This window comes from Trachypithecus francoisi, unplaced genomic scaffold (genome assembly GCF_009764315.1).
Source record: "Trachypithecus francoisi isolate TF-2019V2 unplaced genomic scaffold, Tfra_2.0 Lachesis_group2, whole genome shotgun sequence".
Lineage (NCBI taxonomy): Eukaryota > Metazoa > Chordata > Mammalia > Primates > Cercopithecidae > Trachypithecus > Trachypithecus francoisi.
Window position 1 is genome coordinate 7654256 of NW_022681465.1, and position 19584 is coordinate 7673839.

Below are 19584 nucleotides of genomic sequence, written 5' to 3' on the forward strand. Positions count from 1 at the left end.
TATTTCAGTAGACTACACTGCTTAGATTTTTCAACCTAACTACCTTACTTCAATTTTTCCTTTTTCTGAAACAAAGATATTTTCAAGACATTCTTGCTTGATGTACATACCACCACAATAAATGGGGTTACGAATGCACACTTGAGTCCAATACCTGGGTTCAAATCCTTGATCCCCCACTTCCTGACTGAGAACTTGGTCAAATTACTTAAGCTTTTTGTTCCTTGGTTTTTGCCTCTATGCAATAGATAACAGTAATCTATTTACTGTGTAAGCTTCGTGGTAGAATCAAATGGATTAATACATGTTGTCCTCTTAGAAGAGTGCCTGTCATCATGTAGTAAACACTTAGTGAACGTTAGCTCTCTTCATGGTTACGCATATTATCACCTTAATATTTCTGAGTTATGAAAGTGATATTTTAAATGTAGCTGTTATTATTGAACCTGTAATTTTATAAACTTGTTTTCACAAAGGCTCCTCAGGGCAGATCTAATGTATAACCACATTTTGAGCAGTGTACTACATGAGCACTTACCGAGCACAGTGAAATGACAGCCTGAGTCATGATGAGACACAGGCCTGAAATGTGCATCCTCTTAATACTCATTTCGCTTTAGGAATTAGAATTTAATCGAACCTCGTTTGAGTTGTGATTGAAAGTGGTGTTATTTCCACAGCCCTGACACGGTCTTATCCACTGACTCTACTTTTCTATTCAGGGAATGGCTGTTGTTATCATCATTTGTTAATAGTAGGTGGACTGCCACATTTAAAACAATCTATTTATGATGAATTCAACTTTCCCAAAGGATGGTTGCTTTTTTTTTTCTCCTGTTGTCAGCTTCCCTGGGAATTTTACTAAAAGAAAAATAAATAAATAAATAAAATAGTTCAGGACTGAGAGAAAGGCTTTATTTATTTAGTCTAAGGACTTGGCATTAATCTGTAGTGATATCTTGGTGATATTTTAATCTGTAGGAAGAAGATCAGTAAATTGGCTAGGCAGAAGAAGAAAAGGTGCATTTGATTGATGGAATGAGCATTTGCAGCATTATGGTGGGCTTGAATTTTGGTTCAGTTCTGTTAGCATTAGCATGCCTATTTAAAATTGTATCTTCTTAAAATAAAGTTTACCGATTCTGGGACATTAAGAGGAATTCTATTCCTATCATTCATATTACTAGAATATCTTCCTATCCCTCTTCATTTCTTTTACCTTTATATATATTCATGTTTTTAGCTGCAGTGCTAATGAACACATAATATATCCTGCTTTTTAAAACCTAATCGTGAAGCATTTTTTGTACTCCGAATGGTCTTCATAGTGTTTCTAACAAGTGCGTACTTTGCCAAGTGGACAGACTGTCATTATCCTGTTCTGCATTCAGATGGAGAACTTAGGCATTTGTTTTGTTTTTCCTTTGTTTTTACTGTCCAGTTTAGAACTTGTGGTTGAGCCATGGATTGCTGGACTCTGGCCGGCCCTCAGAGAGCATTTTAGGTCAAGCAGAGGACAAGAGGAGATAAGTGGCACACCCCTGGTGGCATCACCTGCGTCCTCGAGGACAGACCTTGTGAAGTCAGAGTTGCTACACATTGAATCACAAGTCGAGCTTCTGAGATTCGATGATTCAGGAGGAAAGGATTCTGAGGTTTTGAAGCAAAATGCAGTGAACAGCAACCAATCCAATGTTTTAATTGAAGACTTTGAGTCCTCACTTACCCGTTCGGTACCCCCACTCTCGCAAGCCTCTCTGAATGTTCCTGCTTTACCCCCAGAATATTTGCAGGTACATCTGCAGGAGTCTCTTGGCCAGGTAAGCAAGTTTTTCTTTATGCTATGGATGCTTTTTAATCATGGATGTTTGCTTTGGGCTTTTAAATTATTACATTAGAAGAGAGGTCAACAAACTATGGCTTACTGGCCAAATGTGGCCCAGCATGTTTCTTTTGTAAATAGATTTTACTGGAACACAGCCATGCCTACTCATTTAGGTAGTGTCTGTGACAGCTTCTGAGCTACAATGGCAGAGTTAATGGTTACCACAGGGGCCTGCAAAGCCTAAAGCATTTGGCCCCTTCCAGTAAAAGTTTTCCCACCCAGGTATTACAAAAGGTCTTGTATTATTTCTTCTATATTTAAAGAAGTAAATAGTTAAGAACTCAGTTTCGTCATTATTTTGGAGAACTAACAACTTGGTTTCTCATTTTAGATGAGTCAAACAGAGGTAAGTTGTATGGGCAGTTAGTTGAGTATCACGTTGCATAATAGATAATTTCTTGCCATAGTCAGTGTATGGTACCCTGAAGTTTTTTTCTAACCTGCTTAAAATAAGTTTCCAGAGCTAAGTCCTCTTTCTGTTGAGTGGCTGTTTGGAGTTCCACATGGACTTTTCTTACAAAAACCACAGCCTTACTGCAGTTATTACCAGTTTTAGTTTCTTGTTCTCTTTTTTTAATGAAGACAGATGTAGACATTTAAGAAATAATTTGGATGCAGCATCTGTCTTGTATATTAGCACTATTTGTGGACACCTCGTATGATAGCAATTTTTTTTAGTATCTTTTATAGTGTCTTTCTAAAACTTTCATACAAGTATGATTTTGTGTATAAACAACTATGGGCTATTGTTTTTGCACTTGGACTTCATTATTTTGTGAATTGTTTAGTGAGGTAATTGCAGTAAGTGTATCTCAGTCTGGTTTGGGAACAGACACAATGTACCTCTTTTTTTTAAGTTAGGAGGAAGATCTGTTAAGAGTTTGTGGGTTTTTTCCAGGAGGCGGAGGTTGCAGTGAGCTGAGATCGCACTACCACACTCTAGCCTGGGCGACGGGGTGAGACTCCGTCTCAAAAACAAAAATGGTTTCTAGGTTTTTTCTTAATAGAAAGTGTCATTAAATAGACTTGAGTTGTTCATAATGTAGTTAAAAGATTTAACAAATCTCAAGTATTTAAGGGAGACAATATAAATATGAAGTAATATACTGAGAGAGTAAAGACTTGGGAAAAAAAAGAATGTTTTGTAGGCATCCTCTTGGGACCATTGCCTTGAGGTACAGAGGGGTTGGAAGCAGGATTTGGCACAGTGCGGAGCTGAGCTGCGATGCAGTCTCAACAGAGGCCTCAGTCAGCCCTATATGGTACCTTTCTCCCATGCGGAAGTATTACCTCTTATAATCAGAGGGTCTTCTGGGTTGTGTGGTAGAGCGGCAGGACCTGTTAACAAGCACGGTCACTTGGACCTGCTGTAGAGCTCCCTCCTGCTCTGGGCCCCACGCAAAGCTGGTGACCTTTTCTGTCACCTGGTATTTAGGTCTCAGTCCTCTCAGGTATGGGATGTGCTATCCGCAGATCCTAAAGACTCTTAGCAGTGGTTCTGTTTCTCTCTAGGAGAAGTGAGGTACAAGGTGCACTAGTGTGGCCTTTACTTGGGAGGGGATGTCCTGACATGCACCAAACTGTTAGAACCCTAAAAATTGTGCTGACACTGCAGGCCCTTAAATTGCATAGGGCATGGGTCTTACCAAGGATTCTAGTATTCTGACCACTTCTCGTTGCTCATTCAGTCTGATAGCACAATGCCCCTGATAGAGTAAGCTGGTTAGTGTGGTGCTTTGCAGGTGTTCCACATTTATTCAGACTCATAACAGCAGGCAGACTTATGAGAGCCCTGGGGCGTAATTGTAAATGTATACATTGTTCCAACTCAAAGTGAACTGTTTCTGATCCTCTTTAGTGATAGGGTTTGGAAGGAGCACTTTGACTAAATCATTGTCCCTGTACCTGAGGTCATGCTAGTGTACTCTGTCAAGGAAAACCAGCTTGCAGAGAGGCTACAGTGGACCCGTTACTTGTTTGAGTTTCCAGTAGTTCAGTGTCATCCCCCAGGATTTGTGTGGTTTTTGCAGTGGTCACACTGGTGAATTAAATGGAGATAGGAGAGACCATCCCCTGTGTCCATCAGCTTTTTAAGGATGTCATTTCTCTCAGGATGCTCTTTTGTTTCTCTTGTTCTATCTCGGTGTTTAGGGAGGAGGATGGCGTCAAATTCAGAGACTTCTTCTTGGCCTTCCCCATGATGATAGATCTTATGTCAGAGGCCAAGAATTCAGTGTTGCCCTGTGCCAGCTGCTGACTGGCCACTGGGGGTCCTGGGCCAGGACTCCATTTACCGCCTGCCCCCCATGTGCCTTGCTGTCATAGACGAGCTGTGCTGACGCTTTGAGTCCCTGGGTAACCACATTCATTTGAACCCCCTGTTCACAGACCCTGGAATGCCTGCATATTCCCCTTAGCCCAGTGTACATTTCCCCTTTGGAAGAAGGACTGCAGAAGCCATTGCCAAGTACAGTTTCTATAGTGTCGCACAGTCCCTCCTCCTAGGGACCTCTTCTCTCCTACAGTCAGTGGGTTGCTGGTCTGGAAACAGGGCAAAGGGTCGTTTTTATTGGAGCAGCTGCCTACAGCTCCCTTTACATGTCTCCTTGATTTCTTTTCATTGTAAGGATTGATCCAGTGCCTTTTAGAGCTGCTCATTTTTTGCATCTGTGTTCTGCCCTCCTCAATTTAGGACCTCAGCTGTCTGTCGTGTGCATACTCTCCTGGCTCCTGCGGGGCATAGTGCTCTGTCCTATACTTTCTTAGAGGTTAGTCCCTTCCCTTCCTTAACTGGCCCAGTGCTTTAGTGGCTGAGTGTGTCACAACAACCCCAGTTATTGGTCTAGCAACCAGGAGAGGGGATGGAGTGTGGTAGTGGGGGCACAGGCATATGTTGTGGGCAGAGGTCCCTACACCATCCAGATGTGAGAAGGGAGTTCTTACTCTTCGTGGGAAGGAGTGGCCGCATCTGCAGGCTCAAAGAGTTCAGGGGAATCTGGGTAGTAAGATTTTTCAGGGAATCTGGGTAGTCAAGATTTTTAAGGGATTCTTTGTAGTCAAGATTTTTAAGGGATTCCAGGTAGTCACGATTTTAAAGGGAATCTGGGTATTCAAGATTTTTTTTCCCAGTTAGTCCTTGGCTTTCTCTGCCTTTGCTGTCATGAGCTGTATGAGATGACTGTGTCTTTCTAAGCTCCTGTGGATGTCCCCTGGCTTTTATACTTAGTTCTTAATTGTTGGTTCATCATTTAAGCTTTTTGCATTTTTTTCAAGTGTGAGTGAGGTTTAGCAGTAGCCCCCCAAGTCCCACCAGTCTTCTACTATTTCTCCATAGTTCTCAGGCACCTGATGGATCTTGCAAGGTAATGCATTTGCTTCCACTGGCGCTCCCTGCTACTTACGGTTGCATTGTTGCTGTGTGCCGGTGCCGTGTGTCTGCTCTCTCACTAGTGTGGTGTTCTCATTGTCAACCAGGTAGATGATCCAGCTCCAGACTCCAGTTTAGCATCTTTCGTAGGCTACCCTGGCACTGACTGTCACAGGCTGGTTCCAGGAGTCAAACAATGAGATGTTTTTAGGGCATCCTCTTGACAGCATCATCTTTGGGCATGGAGGGATGGAAGCAGGATTGGGCACAGAAAGAAGCTGAGCTGCTGTGCAGTCAGCTGCAAAAAAAGTTGCAAAAAAAAGGCCTCAGCCAATCCCATAGGGTTCTCTGGAGCTGGTGGGTCTTCAGAGTTGTCCTGAGTTGGAACAAAGAGGCTGGACGTTTGTAGTCATTGATTAGACATTGGATGTGGGCTGCCTCTGAAAGGAGGTGTGGGCAGGGGCAAGGTGTGACCTGAGAATGCTGAAGTGGTTCTTGCAGGTGGCAGAGATAGTCATTGTCAGCACTGCCATAGCCTTTGCAGAAGGCAGTCTTCTTAGGGGTACATCTCAGTACCCCCACACTCCAGACACCCAGAACTGATCCCAGCTTTCCCATATAGCCACTTATCCATGATTAATTGACTAGTACGGTTAAAATATTTTGTTTTTAAACTTAGGAATATAGAAAAGGAGTAGGGAGTATTATAAAGAATTGGGATTTTTTGCAGTTTTCCAAGACCTACTATGTCTGGTACAAGAGCTGCTAGCCACATATAGCTACTTAAATTTAAATTAATGAACATTTGTTAAAATTAATTCTGTTTCTAAGTGACACTAGCCATATTTCACAAGCCATATTTCAGCAGCCATATGAACAGCATTACCCCACACTAGGAGGTTCCTGTGACCATCTACACACACACACACACGTTGCGTTCTTATTTTTATTTTTATTTTTATTTTTATTTTTTTTTTTGAGACGGAGTCTTGCTCTGCCGCCCAGGCTGGAGTGCAGTGGCCGGCTCTCAGCTCACTGCAAGCTCCTCCTCCCGGGTTCACGCCATTCTCCTGCCTCAGCCTCCCGAGTAGCTAACGTCTTTCACATCCTTTAAGATCTCTCCTGAAACATTTGCATACATACTGTTTCCCATTACATAGTTTATTAGGAAAACTACTAGGTCTTTATGTGAAAATGCCAGTATTTTGTATTTTCTATGTGTATTTCAGAAATTCTAATGTCTATTAGATAGAGAGTTTGAAATAGAATCGAGCTTCTCTTCTGAAAAGCTAGCTCCATATGTCTGCACTCATTTACCTTGGAAATGAATACTAAGTAGCCAGGAAGTTTTGCAAGTCCCTATGGATCCTGCATAGTCACTAAGTGAAAGAAGGATATAATTGAAAATTGCACTTACATTTTGTCCCATTTGTTTCTAAAGGAGGAAAGCCAAGCATCTGTGACTTCAGCAGATCCAGTTTTTCAAGTTCCAATTTCAAAGGCAGTTCAACTTACTACGAATGATGCCATAAAAACCACTCTGCTGGTAGAATTGGACATTTCAGTAAGTTGCAAAATTTATTTCTCAGCACAGTAATATTGTCAAGATGTGCAGAAAGACTTGTGTGGTGCTTGGTTACATACGCCGAGCTGCGTGGTGCTTGGTTAGGTACGCCGAGCTGCGTGGTGCTTGGTTAGGTACGCCGAGCTGCGTGGTGCTTGGTTACGTACGCCGAGCTGCGTGGTGCTTGGTTACGTACGCCGAGCTGCGTGGTGCTTGGTTACGTACGCCGAGCTGCGTGGTGCTTGGTTACGTACGCCGAGCTGCGTGGTGCTTGGTTACGTACGCCGAGCTGCGTGGTGCTTGGTTACGTACGCCGAGCTGCGTGGTGCTTGGTTACGTACGCCGAGCTGCGTGGTGCTTGGTTATATTAACGAGAGGTCTCCCGAAAAATGATTACACTTGTCCCTTAGTATCTTTGAAGGATTTGTTCCAGGACCCCTTTCAAATATCCAGATCCTCAAAGCTCAAATCCCTTATGTAAAATGTTATAGTATTTGTATGTAATCTGTGCACATCCTCCCCTATACTTTAAGTCATCTGTAGATTACTTACAGTAACCACAATATTAGTAGTTGCTATACTGTGTTTTTAAGTTTACATTATTTTTACTGTTATTTTTTCTTGTTTTTTTCCTCCCAAATATTTTCCATCCAGGGTTGGTTGATTCTGAGGATGGAGAACCTGAGGATATGGAGGGCCCACTGTATATAGAAACATTTACATACAGTTTTAGTCTGAGATGTGCCTCTGTGCACCCTGTCCATGGGCCCCCTGCCCACCCTCCACACCCTGCTGGAATCCATTGACCTTAGGTTAAGAAACTGACTGACAGTCCTAAAATAAGTGCTTGAGTACCTCTTCAAAGTCATTTAGCTCAACCCTTTATTTTATGAAAGTCTTTGAGAGGTTAAGTGGGTTCTTTCAGAAAAGCAAGAGCACATTAAGGCTGTCTGTGTAGATTTAATTGAACTTCCTAACAGAAAAAAAGAAATATAATGTGTCAACACTAAATGGTTTTGCATCTATAAATAATAATACTGTGTACACCGAAATATTTTTTGTTCTGGTATTTTACATTTTTGTCATAAAGAGGCAGGGGTTGGTCTGTGCTTCATCCAGTCTGTCTCCCTTGTTGGCAAGAAATGTGAGCTTGTGTCGCTGTGAGAGGCTCCTGCCCAGAGCCATAGCCTGCATCTGTATCACGCTAGGGCTTAGAGGCAATGGGCCTAGTCATAGACTTGACTTGGGAAGTGGTGGCTTTTTTAGCCCATGTTTGCTCACAGCCAGTATCAAGCCAGATGGTGTAATGTTTTATACTTAAGGAAATAAAGTACCCTTTCCTGTCCCCTAAAGGAAAAGAGTGAAGTAAGGAGAAGAAAATTGAAGACCAATGCTTTTGATCATAATTAATTTCTTTTGGTCATAATGTATGTTTTCGTGTGTGTGTACATGTGTGTTTTTGTAAGAGGGATTTTTATATTTACATGGGTTATTGAAAACGCCATAGGACCTTACTTTGTAGAGAACAAAGAAGGTCTGACTTCGATTCTTTAAGTATGCAATGATAAAAGGCAAAACACTGGATAACTACCAGATTTCTTTTTAATAGTAACTGATAATAATGAAAGTATGTTTATTTGGTGAGTTGGGCTTTTTAAAATTGTGTGGTTTTTTTTTTGAAATTCTATTTTCTTTCTGAGTTCATATATTAAAATCATAATATTGAAAACTACATTTTTGTTACCCTATAGCTTAAACTATGTAACACATATAATGGCTTTTTTTTTGTTTTTCATTTTGGCTCTTCTCTAGAAAACAGACTTTTCCTATCAGCCTGGAGATGCCTTCAGCGTAATCTGTCCTAACAGTGATTCTGAGGTACAAAGCCTACTCCAAAGACTGCAGCTTGAAGATAAAAGAGAGCACTACGTCCTTTTGAAAATAAAGACAGACACAAAGAAGAAAGGTACAGCCCTGCTGCTGTGACGTTAGGGTATTGTGGGCCAGTGGACTGGAGCTGATGGTGAGAGTGTGGCTCTAAGGTTCAGTGTCATATGTGGTGGCCGCACAGATGCCTGTGGCTCAGCTGTGCATCAGGGTCCGGGAACACAGGCATACACTGGTATTGCTAGTTTCTTAACTTTCATGTTAATTACATTGAATAAGAAGATAATGGATGTTCTGATTATTGGACATTTGTGGACATGAAAAATGAGTGGTAAATGTAGTTTTTGAGAAGCATTGGCCTAGGTTTTTTTAAAAAATTCTTTTCTTATTTACTTCCCATAGTATGTTTGTTTTTGCTCATTTATTATATAAAATAGTTGCTTTATCCATAATTATTTATTTTTCAAAATATAAATATATTATTTACTTAGAATCTCAAATTAGTCCTAAATTGATTTTTTGAGAATAATAATGCTAATGGATTACTGCTATCTTTTTAGCTTTTTGTTTCTTAATTTTAAATAATTTTCCTTTCTTTTATATGGCCTATCTTGAATTTATAGTCTTTTATTTTTATTTTTTTGTAAGATGGAGTTTTGTTTACTGTATTCATTTTGGGGAATTTTTTTGACTGAATAAACATTGCCACAAGTCATATTGCACTTTGATGTGCTGTAAAGTACTACAGTAATTGTGTTTTGGGGAATGTGTAAAACATTTTATTCTTTATCTTCTGTGTCATGAACCCCTTTCTCGTCTTTACCTGAAAAGGAGCTGCCTTACCCCAGCATATACCTGCGAGATGTTCTCTCCAGTTCATTTTTACCTGGTGTCTTGAAATCCGAGCAATTCCTAAAAAGGTATTTTTTTCTCTCTTCTTCAGGTAACTATTTTAAAATATGCTTAGCTTTGTTTAGGATTGATTAAACAAATCTAGAATCTGCCCTTTGCAGTCTTAAAAAATATGATCTTGATAGCGTGTTTTTAATATTAGTTCCCAAAGGTGTGTGCTATCATCGTAACTATCATATACAAATCTTTTTATGTTGTATTTGCATTTAAATTTTTGTTTGAAATGCAGTTGTTTAAATAGGGCTTTTTCTTAGTCTTATTTTTACTTGTCATTAACTGTGTAGCGCATTCCACAGTGATGGAAGTGACTGCAGTTGACCTTGTGTTACCCAGCTACACATTGCTGCTGCTGCTTTAATTGGTGACAGAAAGCTAATGAGAGCTTAGGATTCCCCACCACCACCACTTGCAACTTCCTACAGTTGTTCAGACCTCCTTTGTGTAATACTATGTAACTATTTATTGCTGTAACAGAATGCTTCAGGAAAAATAGAAGGGTTTTGGTAGGTAATAATCAATTTTTAGATGAACTTGGAGGTAGAACAATCCACTAGATGTCAGTATAGTACCAGGAACTGTTTTTTTATAACTGCTTGTAACTGATTTCTTCTAACCAGTTCCCTGAAGTGGCCATTAATGGCTAAAATTTTTCACATCTCCCTTGCCACACTTGTAATCGTCAGTGAGCATAGAGAGTGTTGTAATTAGGCCACCATCTCCCCAGTGTGGTTTTCGTGTCATTTTATTAATGTGTTTATCGCATTTCTAGTCTTGGATGAGTAAACTACTTTAGAGAGAGGCTCAGCTGTCTCTAAATATATATGTGTGTGTGTGTGTGTGTGTGTGTATATATATATATATTTTTTTTTTCCATCTTCCTTTCCTGGTAATCAGCTCGAGATGCAATTTAAGTAAATTTAGAATTAATTTACTGTGATGAAAGCTTACCGATTAAGTCACAATTTTGGTTCAGCTCTACTGCTTTTAAAATATGTGTAAAGTGTGTGTGTGTATGTGTGTATATATATATGTGTGTGTATATATATGTGTGTATATATATTTGTGTGTATATATATGTATATCTGGGTTTTTTTTTTCAAAAATAGTATGCTCATTGGAAAAATTCTGGATACAGAAATAACCTAGGAAACCAAAGTATTTTATAATCAAACCCTCAGAGTTAACACTTGAATTTTGCTTTCCTGAGGAAAATATGGGGATCCATATTATATGTGCTGTTCTATAACTTGCCTTTTTAACTTAAATCAAGAATCTGTGTATTTCAGGATGGAAGAGTTTTTTTTTTTTTTTTTTTTTGAGACGGAGTCTCGCTCTGTCGCCCAGGCTGGAGTGCAGTGGCGCGATCTTGGCTCACTGCAAGCTCCGCCCCCCGGGTTCACGCCATTCTCCCGCCTCAGCCTCCCTAGTAGCTGGGACCACAGGCGCCGCCACCCCGCCCGGCTAATTTTTTGTATTTTTTAGTAGAGACGGGATTTCACCGGTGTTAGCCCGGATAGTCTCGATCTCCTGACTTTGTGATCCACTCACCTCAGCCTCCCAAAGTGCTGGGATTACAGGTGTGAGCCACCGTGCCTGGCCCTGGAAAGAGTTTTAATGGATACTATGGATACACCATTATTTGTTGATATAATTATGGGCAATTGAGTCATTTTCGCTTTTTCACTATTAAAAAAGAAAGGCAAACTTTCTTGTATTAATTTTTGGACACTTAACTTGAAGTATATTTGTGAAACAAATTCCTTGGAGTAGAATCGCTGTTTTAAAAATATTTACATTTTAAATTGTAACAATGTTTGTCAGGTTTGTCAGCTTGTTCTCCAAAAACAGTGCAGCATTTCCTGTTTCAGTACCATAAAGTTTTTATAGTTCTAAAGTGAAAAAAGTATGTTAAAGGATTTAAAATTGTCACTGTTTTAGCTTTTAATTTAGAAGATTGTATTGGCTTTAGAATTTACAAACTGTTATTGGTAGATTTTTTTATTATCTTCCAAAAAGTCTGAGCAGAGATTTGGGGCGTCCATTCAGCAGCGTTTCCTGAGTCCTTGTTTTTGTTGGACACTGAGTTTGGCATTTGGTGTAATTTGTTAGTGTCTTGGTATTTTAGACAGAGATTCTTCAGCTAAACCTTTGGAAACCTGGGACTCCTTTGGGAACAGTGATTTTGTCCTCCCTGTTGAGGAAGTCCAGGACACAATCATCTTGAGCCATGGAATTTAAAGTAGCAGTACCCATTAGCATTTCACATAACATTTGATGCGAATAATGACTGAAGTGCTTTGTTCCTAAAGAACCCTTGAAAAATAAGCTATGTCTGCATGTAATTAATAGCTTGTAATTGCATTGAAATAAAAAATTCTTATTAGCAAGTTTGATGTTTTGTTCGAGAGTTTAGACTTTGAAAATTGGGATTCAGAATTTATTTATTTATTTATTTATTTACATTGTGAAATTTTTCTAACAGATCAACATTAAAGCAAATGGTAAATTAAATTCCCTCCTCCTGACAATAGCTCCTAGTGGCTTTCTCATTTTTTCTTGGGTAATTGGGTGCATCCCCAGGCAGACACTGAACTGAGTATTCTAATAGATCTACCCACAAATTGTGTCATAATTTAAGGCGGGCTTCTTTTTGTAGGCATTTTTGCGAGCCCTTGTGGACTATACCAGTGACAGTGCTGAAAAGCGCAGGCTACAGGAGCTGTGCAGTAAACAAGGGGCAGCCGATTATAGCCGCTTTGTACGAGATGCCTGTGCCTGCTTGTTGGATCTCCTCCTCGCTTTCCCTTCTTGCCAGCCACCACTCAGTCTCCTGCTTGGTGAGTAGTCGCTTTCACGAGCACCGTGGTGGCTGTTCGTGCACTGATAGGCGGGCCACCTTTCTGTAGTAAAGAAAATTTGCTGCTCTTGTCTTACCCTTTTTATTCTATGCATAAAGAATACATCTAAATGAATGGTGGTGATTGGTAAGTAAACATCTTATATCTTGTTCTCAGGGTGCTGTGACATCTGTGTGCCCTTCCAGAAGTCACAGAATTCCCCTTCCAAACTTTTGGTTTTTCTTTTTTTTCCTTCCAGCAGTGTCACTATCATTTTCTCTCTTAGTAGAGTCACTTGTTACTCTCTTTTTTTTTGCCTCAGAATTGAGTAGCTTTTCTAATTTAATTTTTTTCAGAAAGATTATTTAGCTAAATGTCTAAAAATGAGCTTTTATTAAAAAGTTATCTTTTTCAAAGCTAATGAACATCATATTTAATTGATAGAGCAAGTTGATGCAGTCTGTGCTGTGTGCAGAATGCAGAAATGCCCCCATCTGAGCCAGTCCAGATGGAGGGTCCTTCAAGAGCAAAAGGGGACTGTGTCGTACCAGTGCAAGTCGACATATTCATGATACTGCCAGGCAGAGAACCATCCCATTTCAGATGAAAGGTAACCCATTTTTTTGCCCAGAGTGACTCTTCTAGTCCTCATACTCCAACAGAAGAGACCTAAGCGTTTTCCCTGAGCAGTCGATGTCCAGGGGGCCTCTCTGTGGCTCTCAGGAAGGGATTGAAAATGCTTACTGGGGTGAAGACTAGGTGCTTTATAGGACTTCAAAGCCTTTACTACTTTCCTGTGCTTATAATTTTGTCATCTCCTTTCACGTAGTGGTAAGTAGTCATGCCTTTAACATTTGCATTTTTCTTTGGTGACACCAAAATGTGTATTGTCCTTTTTACTCTTAGGCCAGCAAGATCCTTTTCGATGCCCAGTACAATTAAAGGCACCCTCCTCTGCAAGTCAGGGCCTGATTTCTCCTCCTTTTTCTTAGTGTTCTTTCCACTTAGGACCTCCCCAAAATGGTAAGACCATGTTACTGAATGAGGCTGCTCTTCTCGCCATGCTGTCCTAGGCTGGCCCTCTCACCGTCTCCAGTGAGGTCTTTGGAACCATCAGCAGGATTAGGATGACAGAACACGGGGTGGGGAGTTCTAAGTAGTACTGGAAAGTTCTCTTATCATATACTAATTTATTTCAATTCTTTTCGTAGATTTTTTGTTACCTTTTAGAATGTTTGTAACAATACCACATATTACATAGTTACATAAATAAATGAAAGTCATTGGGACTTATAAACAATTATACTATTTTCTAATTTCCTTAAGAAAAATTAAAATATCTAAAGCTTAATATTAAGTTGAACACCCTACTAAACTTTATTTTGATGTTTAAAACTCTAAGCCATTATACATAGACCTTTTCAAATTTTCAATTAAGTAACTGCTAAAAATAAAACATACCAAAACATAAAACATTTCAAAGTTTATTAGTGGATAGTTCAATATTTAAATACAGCTTATTTAACCTGCTTTTGGAAGAATACCTATGTATTTTGAAATCACTAAATTTTTCTGATAATTTTTTAAAAACCAAACACTTTAATTATTTTAAATGTAAGATGGAAAATCTTCAAGCCTAAGTATTTTCAGTAATTCTTGAAAGAGTAGCTTTTAACTTTTGGGGATCATGACTTTATTTTAAATCTGAAAACCGGACACCTCCCTGCAGAAAACTGCACATACCTAGTAAGAGTTTGCTTAGCTTCTTGCCTCTGAAGCCAACTCATGGACCCATTCCTAGGAGCCTTTGCTCTCAAAATTTAGCATTTGGATAGAAATACTGACTTAAGAGGAAGGAAATGCATCTTATCTGGTTTTTAACTTTACGAATTGAGGAAAAAGTTAGTAATATTTTACTTGAACACAAAGAATTTATACATGCTCTTAACTATGATTTAAAACTAGAACATGATTTATTTTGAGTATTCTAAATAAGATGTGGATTTTTTATTTTTTAAGTAAGGTTATTTTCAGTAGTGGTGAATTAATAATTGCTTGTTTCTATTTTTTTCTAGAACATCTTCCTAAACTCCAACCCAGACCATATTCGTGTGCAAGGTACTAATATTCATTCACATAATATATAGCATCATTCTCCAAAATCTTATGGCACTCAGACTTCCAAATCCTTAAAGTTTACTAATTTATTCAGTGAAAACTTAGCTGATGTATGGAAGACAGTACCAGGCATAATAAAGCAGAAGAAGAATCACAGAGCTCCTGTCCTCTGGGACTTCATAGAATTTAGCATCTTGGGTGGCTCCTAACGGCCCAGCACTGTTTCCCCACTTAGGAGTCTCAGGCTCCTCCACATGCTTCCTCTGTTGGTGTGCCCAGCCACCTTCACTGAATGGCAGCAGAAGGTAGGGGAGACAGAAAAGTTCCACTATAAAACATTTGATGAGGTTGGGCGTGGTGGCTCATGCCTGTAATCCCAGCACTTTGGGAGGCCGAGGCTGGCAGATCATGAGGTCAGGAGATGAAGACCATCCTGGCTAATACTGTGAAACTCTGTCTGTACTAAAAATACAAAAACAAAATTAGCTGGGCATGGTGGCGGGCGCCAGCTACTCGGGAGGCTGAGGTGGGAGAGTGGCGTGAACCCAGGAGGTGGAGATTGCAGTGAGCCGAGATCACGCCACTGCACTTGAGCCTGGGCAACAGAGTGAGACCCCGTCTCAAAAAACAAAACCAAAAAAAAACATTTGATGAGTACTGGCTTGTAGCATTCTCCCTCTGGCCTTCGTTCCATTGCATAGCCTCTGCCGTTTTCCCGTCTGGCTCTCTGTTTTGCCTTTTATTAATAGTAATACAAGAAAGTGCGCCATTCTTTTGGTTGAAAAAGGAATTAAGAATGAACTCAAGTTCTTCTGCATTATATACCCTGTAATGTGAAAAGGAATCTGTTTTTGTAGGGATGCCTTTTAAAGATGTTTTTACTTTGAATTTTTAGTTTTCTCTTTTCTGGGTGTATACTTCAGTCACTTTTAAGATTTATCATCTTACCAGTAGATAATGTATAGATATTTGTTAGAATTTATCCCCATTTCTTCACATGGTAAAATGTCTTTATAATATTGACTGAATGAGTCTTTTACATGAAGATCCTTAGGGCACATTACTTTTTATAAATCTCATCTAGTCCTAGTGCAAGCAAATAAAATTGGAAACTTTCTTGAATAACACAAAATGTAGGGTGTGAGAGTGTGAGGGTTGGGGGCAGTTTTTAATTATGTAATAATAGCTTTCCTCTATGAGGATTTGGAAGGTAGATTAGAGCCTATAAGGAAATATTTCTAAACTAAGTGAAAAAAGGATTGGTTTGACCCATGTGTGTAGTCGTACTGATACCGAGTTCAAAACTTGTCTGTGTATCTTTGCAGCTCAAGTTTATTTCACCCAGGGAAGCTCCATTTTGTCTTCAACGTTGTGGAATTTCTGTCTACTGCCCCAACAGAGGTTCTGCGGAAGGGAGTGTGCACAGGCTGGCTGGCCTTGTTGGTTGCTTCCGTTCTTCAGCCAAACACATACGCATCCCATGAAGACAGCAGGATAGCCCTGGCTCCTAAGGCAAGACATTAGTACCTTCACCTCCACATTGTTAACTCATACTCTTTGTTTGATTAGAAATCTCGGCCACATCATTCATTACTATCATAAGAACATTTATGCTGTTCTTGAATTTTAAAATCTCTATTGCAAGAGCAGAAACTGTTTACTTCCATTTACTCTGTGTATTTTCTGAATGTGTCAAGCATGAATTTTATATAGTATGGTCTTTGCTTGTCCTATTCATGGAAAAGAAGACCTTTTATGTTGATATTCTTGGTACATCGGCCTAGGGAGGGGTGGAGAAGAGTCTAGAAGTATTTAAGGGGGGGTGATGAGAGACAGTCTCATTTTATGTTTCAGGTGTATACTGCCTCTCAAATAAGTAGTTTTACATTGGGAGTCTGAGGGCAACTAAGGATTAATTTTATATTGTCCAGTTTTGGCTAGTGGGATCCCCGCATCCCTGTTTCTCTCCTTTTGTTATCTGTGGTGTCTGACATCTGAATTTGTGCCATTATTGAGAAGACATGGCGGTAAATACTTTTACCACACCTAGGAGTAAAAGGTTATGTGATTTTCTCAACAGATTGTGGACACTTTACACCTGGACTTAGTGACACCTGTTTTTATGTTTTGATATGGCACTCTGCAGAATTTCGAGACCATGTGTGTAGGGAACAATTTAAAATTGTCCACAAGAACAGTTGAAATAAAGCAACATTTCAGGCTTTATCATGAAGTCCTCTTTCTTCATGGTAATGAAGAAATCAGTGATTCACTTGGAGTGTTGTCTTAGGACAAGTTTGGTTTATTTAAGTTATTAGAGCTGAAATGTTCATGGACCTTAGGGGGAATTAGGACTTCCTGGGATATACTTGAGAGGATGAGGGATGATTGCTGCTTGAAGTTGCCCTTTAACTTGATATTTTTCCAGTCTGCTCTCTGGAACAGAGAGGCGCTTTACTGTGTTCACTATACATCGTATATTCATTATACATCAAAATATTAGGAACCTTATAGAAACTTTATTTTTTGAGGAGAAATAGTATAGTACTGATATACAAGTATATGTCACATGGTGATTGTATAAACATAGCAGATGATCTCCAGAACGTTAAAAACAATGTGTATCCATCATGTATCATAAACACTAAGCATGAGTGCCTTTCACCTACTCCTCCTTTTCTCCCTCCCTGTCTTCCTCCTTCCTTCCCCATTTTAACAGATTTTTATTGACTATCCAATCTATATGCAGTAGAAGTGCAGATGTGAAGGATGTAATTTAAAACTATCTGAAATTCCCTGTGCTTGTGCCATGTTTTATTACAAATTAGAGAGAATGTTGACCTTTGCAAGACCTATCACATGCCCTGCCTTCCTATGGCAGATAGTACAGTTGTTCACAGATGAACCCTGCCAGTGGTGTTCAGCCTGGCTGTGTGAAGGACATCTGCCTCATCTAAGCAGGAGCACTAAGCCTGTGGGTGTGTGTGGCATAGATTGTCTCTCTTCTTCCCATCTGCCGTGATACTCTCTGCACATAGACCCCCAAGTGAAGCAGCACCACAGCCTTCGAGGAAGAGAGCCCCAAAACATAGAAAGTATGCTGTTGTCACAGGATCTTTGCACATGTGTTGTCTTTTCTGCCAGGAATATGCTGTGGCATGGCTAACTAGCTTGATTCAGATCGTGGTCAGAGGTCTCACTGTAGACATGGGCCTTCTTTGGCATTGGTGTTTGAATTACAAGCTCACTGCCACACCCATCATTTCCTTGCCCTGTGTAATTTTGCTTCCTAAGACATTAGGAAGTCATTGCCCATCATTCTGTGGATATATGTGGTAATGTGTGTGTTTATTTTCTTTTCCTCTCACTAGAATGTCAGTTCCATAAAGACAGGGGTGTTGTTTTGTTCATTTCTGTATCCCTAATGCCTGTCATAGTGAATACTTACAGTAAATCTGTTAAATGAATGAAGTGAATAAGGCAAATGTAATGTTAACTAGTTTCATTCCCAAGTAAGAGCAGTAATGAGATATAGCTCTGCCGTTCCTTCATTTAAAAGGTACGGTGTTCAGGCTCTTCATTACTTCTACAGGTGTCCTTGAGTTAAAAGTTAAAATGTATACAATTACACCGCCAAACAAGGTGGAGGGGAATCCTGTCATTCTTAAACCTCGGTAACACTCACTATGACTTTTGCATATGTCAGTGAAACTGGAAGTGAAACATACTCAGATTGATTCAGAAATATATTTTTGAAATTTTAACAAAAAGATTTTGTTAATTATATAATTTGTTTAGTTATGACAAAAATAATTCTGGGTAGTATTGGACCCAGAATAGCAAATACAGCACCATTATCTAGAATATTTGGAGCAGCCCCTTAATTTATTTTTAAGGTGCCTGACTTTTATTTAAAATTTTTCAACCTCATAGTGATGCTAATCTTTATTGTCTTCATATTTACGGTACCTTTCTCCATAATATATACTGTTGTCTGCCTACCAGAAAGCAGATCTTATCCATGGACCAAGAAACATGATTTGATCATTGTCTATTTAGTGTTCTACCTCAAAGACACAATGCGTATCATTTTTTAAAACATTTTTTATTTCAATAGAAAAGAAAAATTTGCAAGACAAACTCTTTCTGTAGTGACAAATGTGCTCATGGTTTCAGTAAAATCTAATGCTGCTATTTAGTGATGTTTCTTTGATGGGAATTTTCCCTTTCTGATTTGTTTAGCAAAGGTCGTGTTGGTTATATACTCTTTCCTAGGTTTTCTTTCATGCTCACCACATTTGGTTTCATATTTCAGATATCCATCTCTCCTCGAATAACAAATTATTTCCACTTACCAAAGGACCCCTCCATCCCCATCATAATGGTGGGTCCAGGAACTGGCATAGCACCGTTTATTGGGTTCCTACAACATAGGTATGTTTTTTTTTTTTTGGCTAATGGGAAAATGTATTCCTGAGGAACCGTTTTGGATTCTTCAGTCGTTTTTAGGATAATTGGACTTTGATTGTAAAATTTTTATTTAAAAAATTGTTATTCAATGTGTGATAACATAATTTGTCAGCATGGGAAAAGGAAACACAGGCCACTAGGTGGTCTAGTCAGCTTTGTATTTGTTCTAGGATGTTTATGAACTCAGGGATGTCTGTGTCTTTTTCAAGCCTGTAATCCCAGCACTTTGGGAGGCCGAGACGGGCGGATCACGAGGTCAGGAGATCGAGACCATCCTGGCGAACACAGTGAAACCCCGTCTCTACTAAAAATACAAAAAACTAGCCGGGCGAGGTGGCGGGCGCCTGTAGTCCCAGCTTCTCGGGAGGCTGAGGCAGGAGAATGGCGTAAACCCGGGAGGCGGAGCTTGCAGTGAGCTGAGATCCGGCCACTGCACTCCAGCTTGGGCGACAGAGCGAGACTCCGTCTCAACAAAAAAAAAAAAAAAAAAAAAAAGGGAAACACACAATGTGGTAGAGATTTTGCTTTGTGCTAGAGCTTCCTT

At 39.6% G+C, this 19584-nt stretch overlaps 1 protein-coding gene across 4 annotated transcripts in view; it reads left to right on the forward strand.

The window, feature by feature from the left end:
* The window catches only part of MTRR (5-methyltetrahydrofolate-homocysteine methyltransferase reductase), a 32746-nt gene that overhangs the window by 8061 nt on the left and 5101 nt on the right, over positions 1 to 19584 (forward strand). For 3 of the 4 annotated variants that reach the window (XM_033178776.1, XM_033178774.1, XM_033178773.1), the window contains 8 exons: positions 1442 to 1820; positions 6694 to 6816; positions 8629 to 8782; positions 9535 to 9623; positions 12272 to 12452; positions 14528 to 14570; positions 15896 to 16082; positions 18886 to 19004. In XM_033178776.1, the coding sequence (XP_033034667.1) occupies positions 1442 to 1820; positions 6694 to 6816; positions 8629 to 8782; positions 9535 to 9623; positions 12272 to 12452; positions 14528 to 14570; positions 15896 to 16082; positions 18886 to 19004 (1275 nt within the window). The remainder of the gene's footprint in view (positions 1 to 1441; positions 1821 to 6693; positions 6817 to 8628; positions 8783 to 9534; positions 9624 to 12271; positions 12453 to 14527; positions 14571 to 15895; positions 16083 to 18885; positions 19005 to 19584) is intronic. The other variant, XM_033178775.1, reaches the window with a different exon arrangement.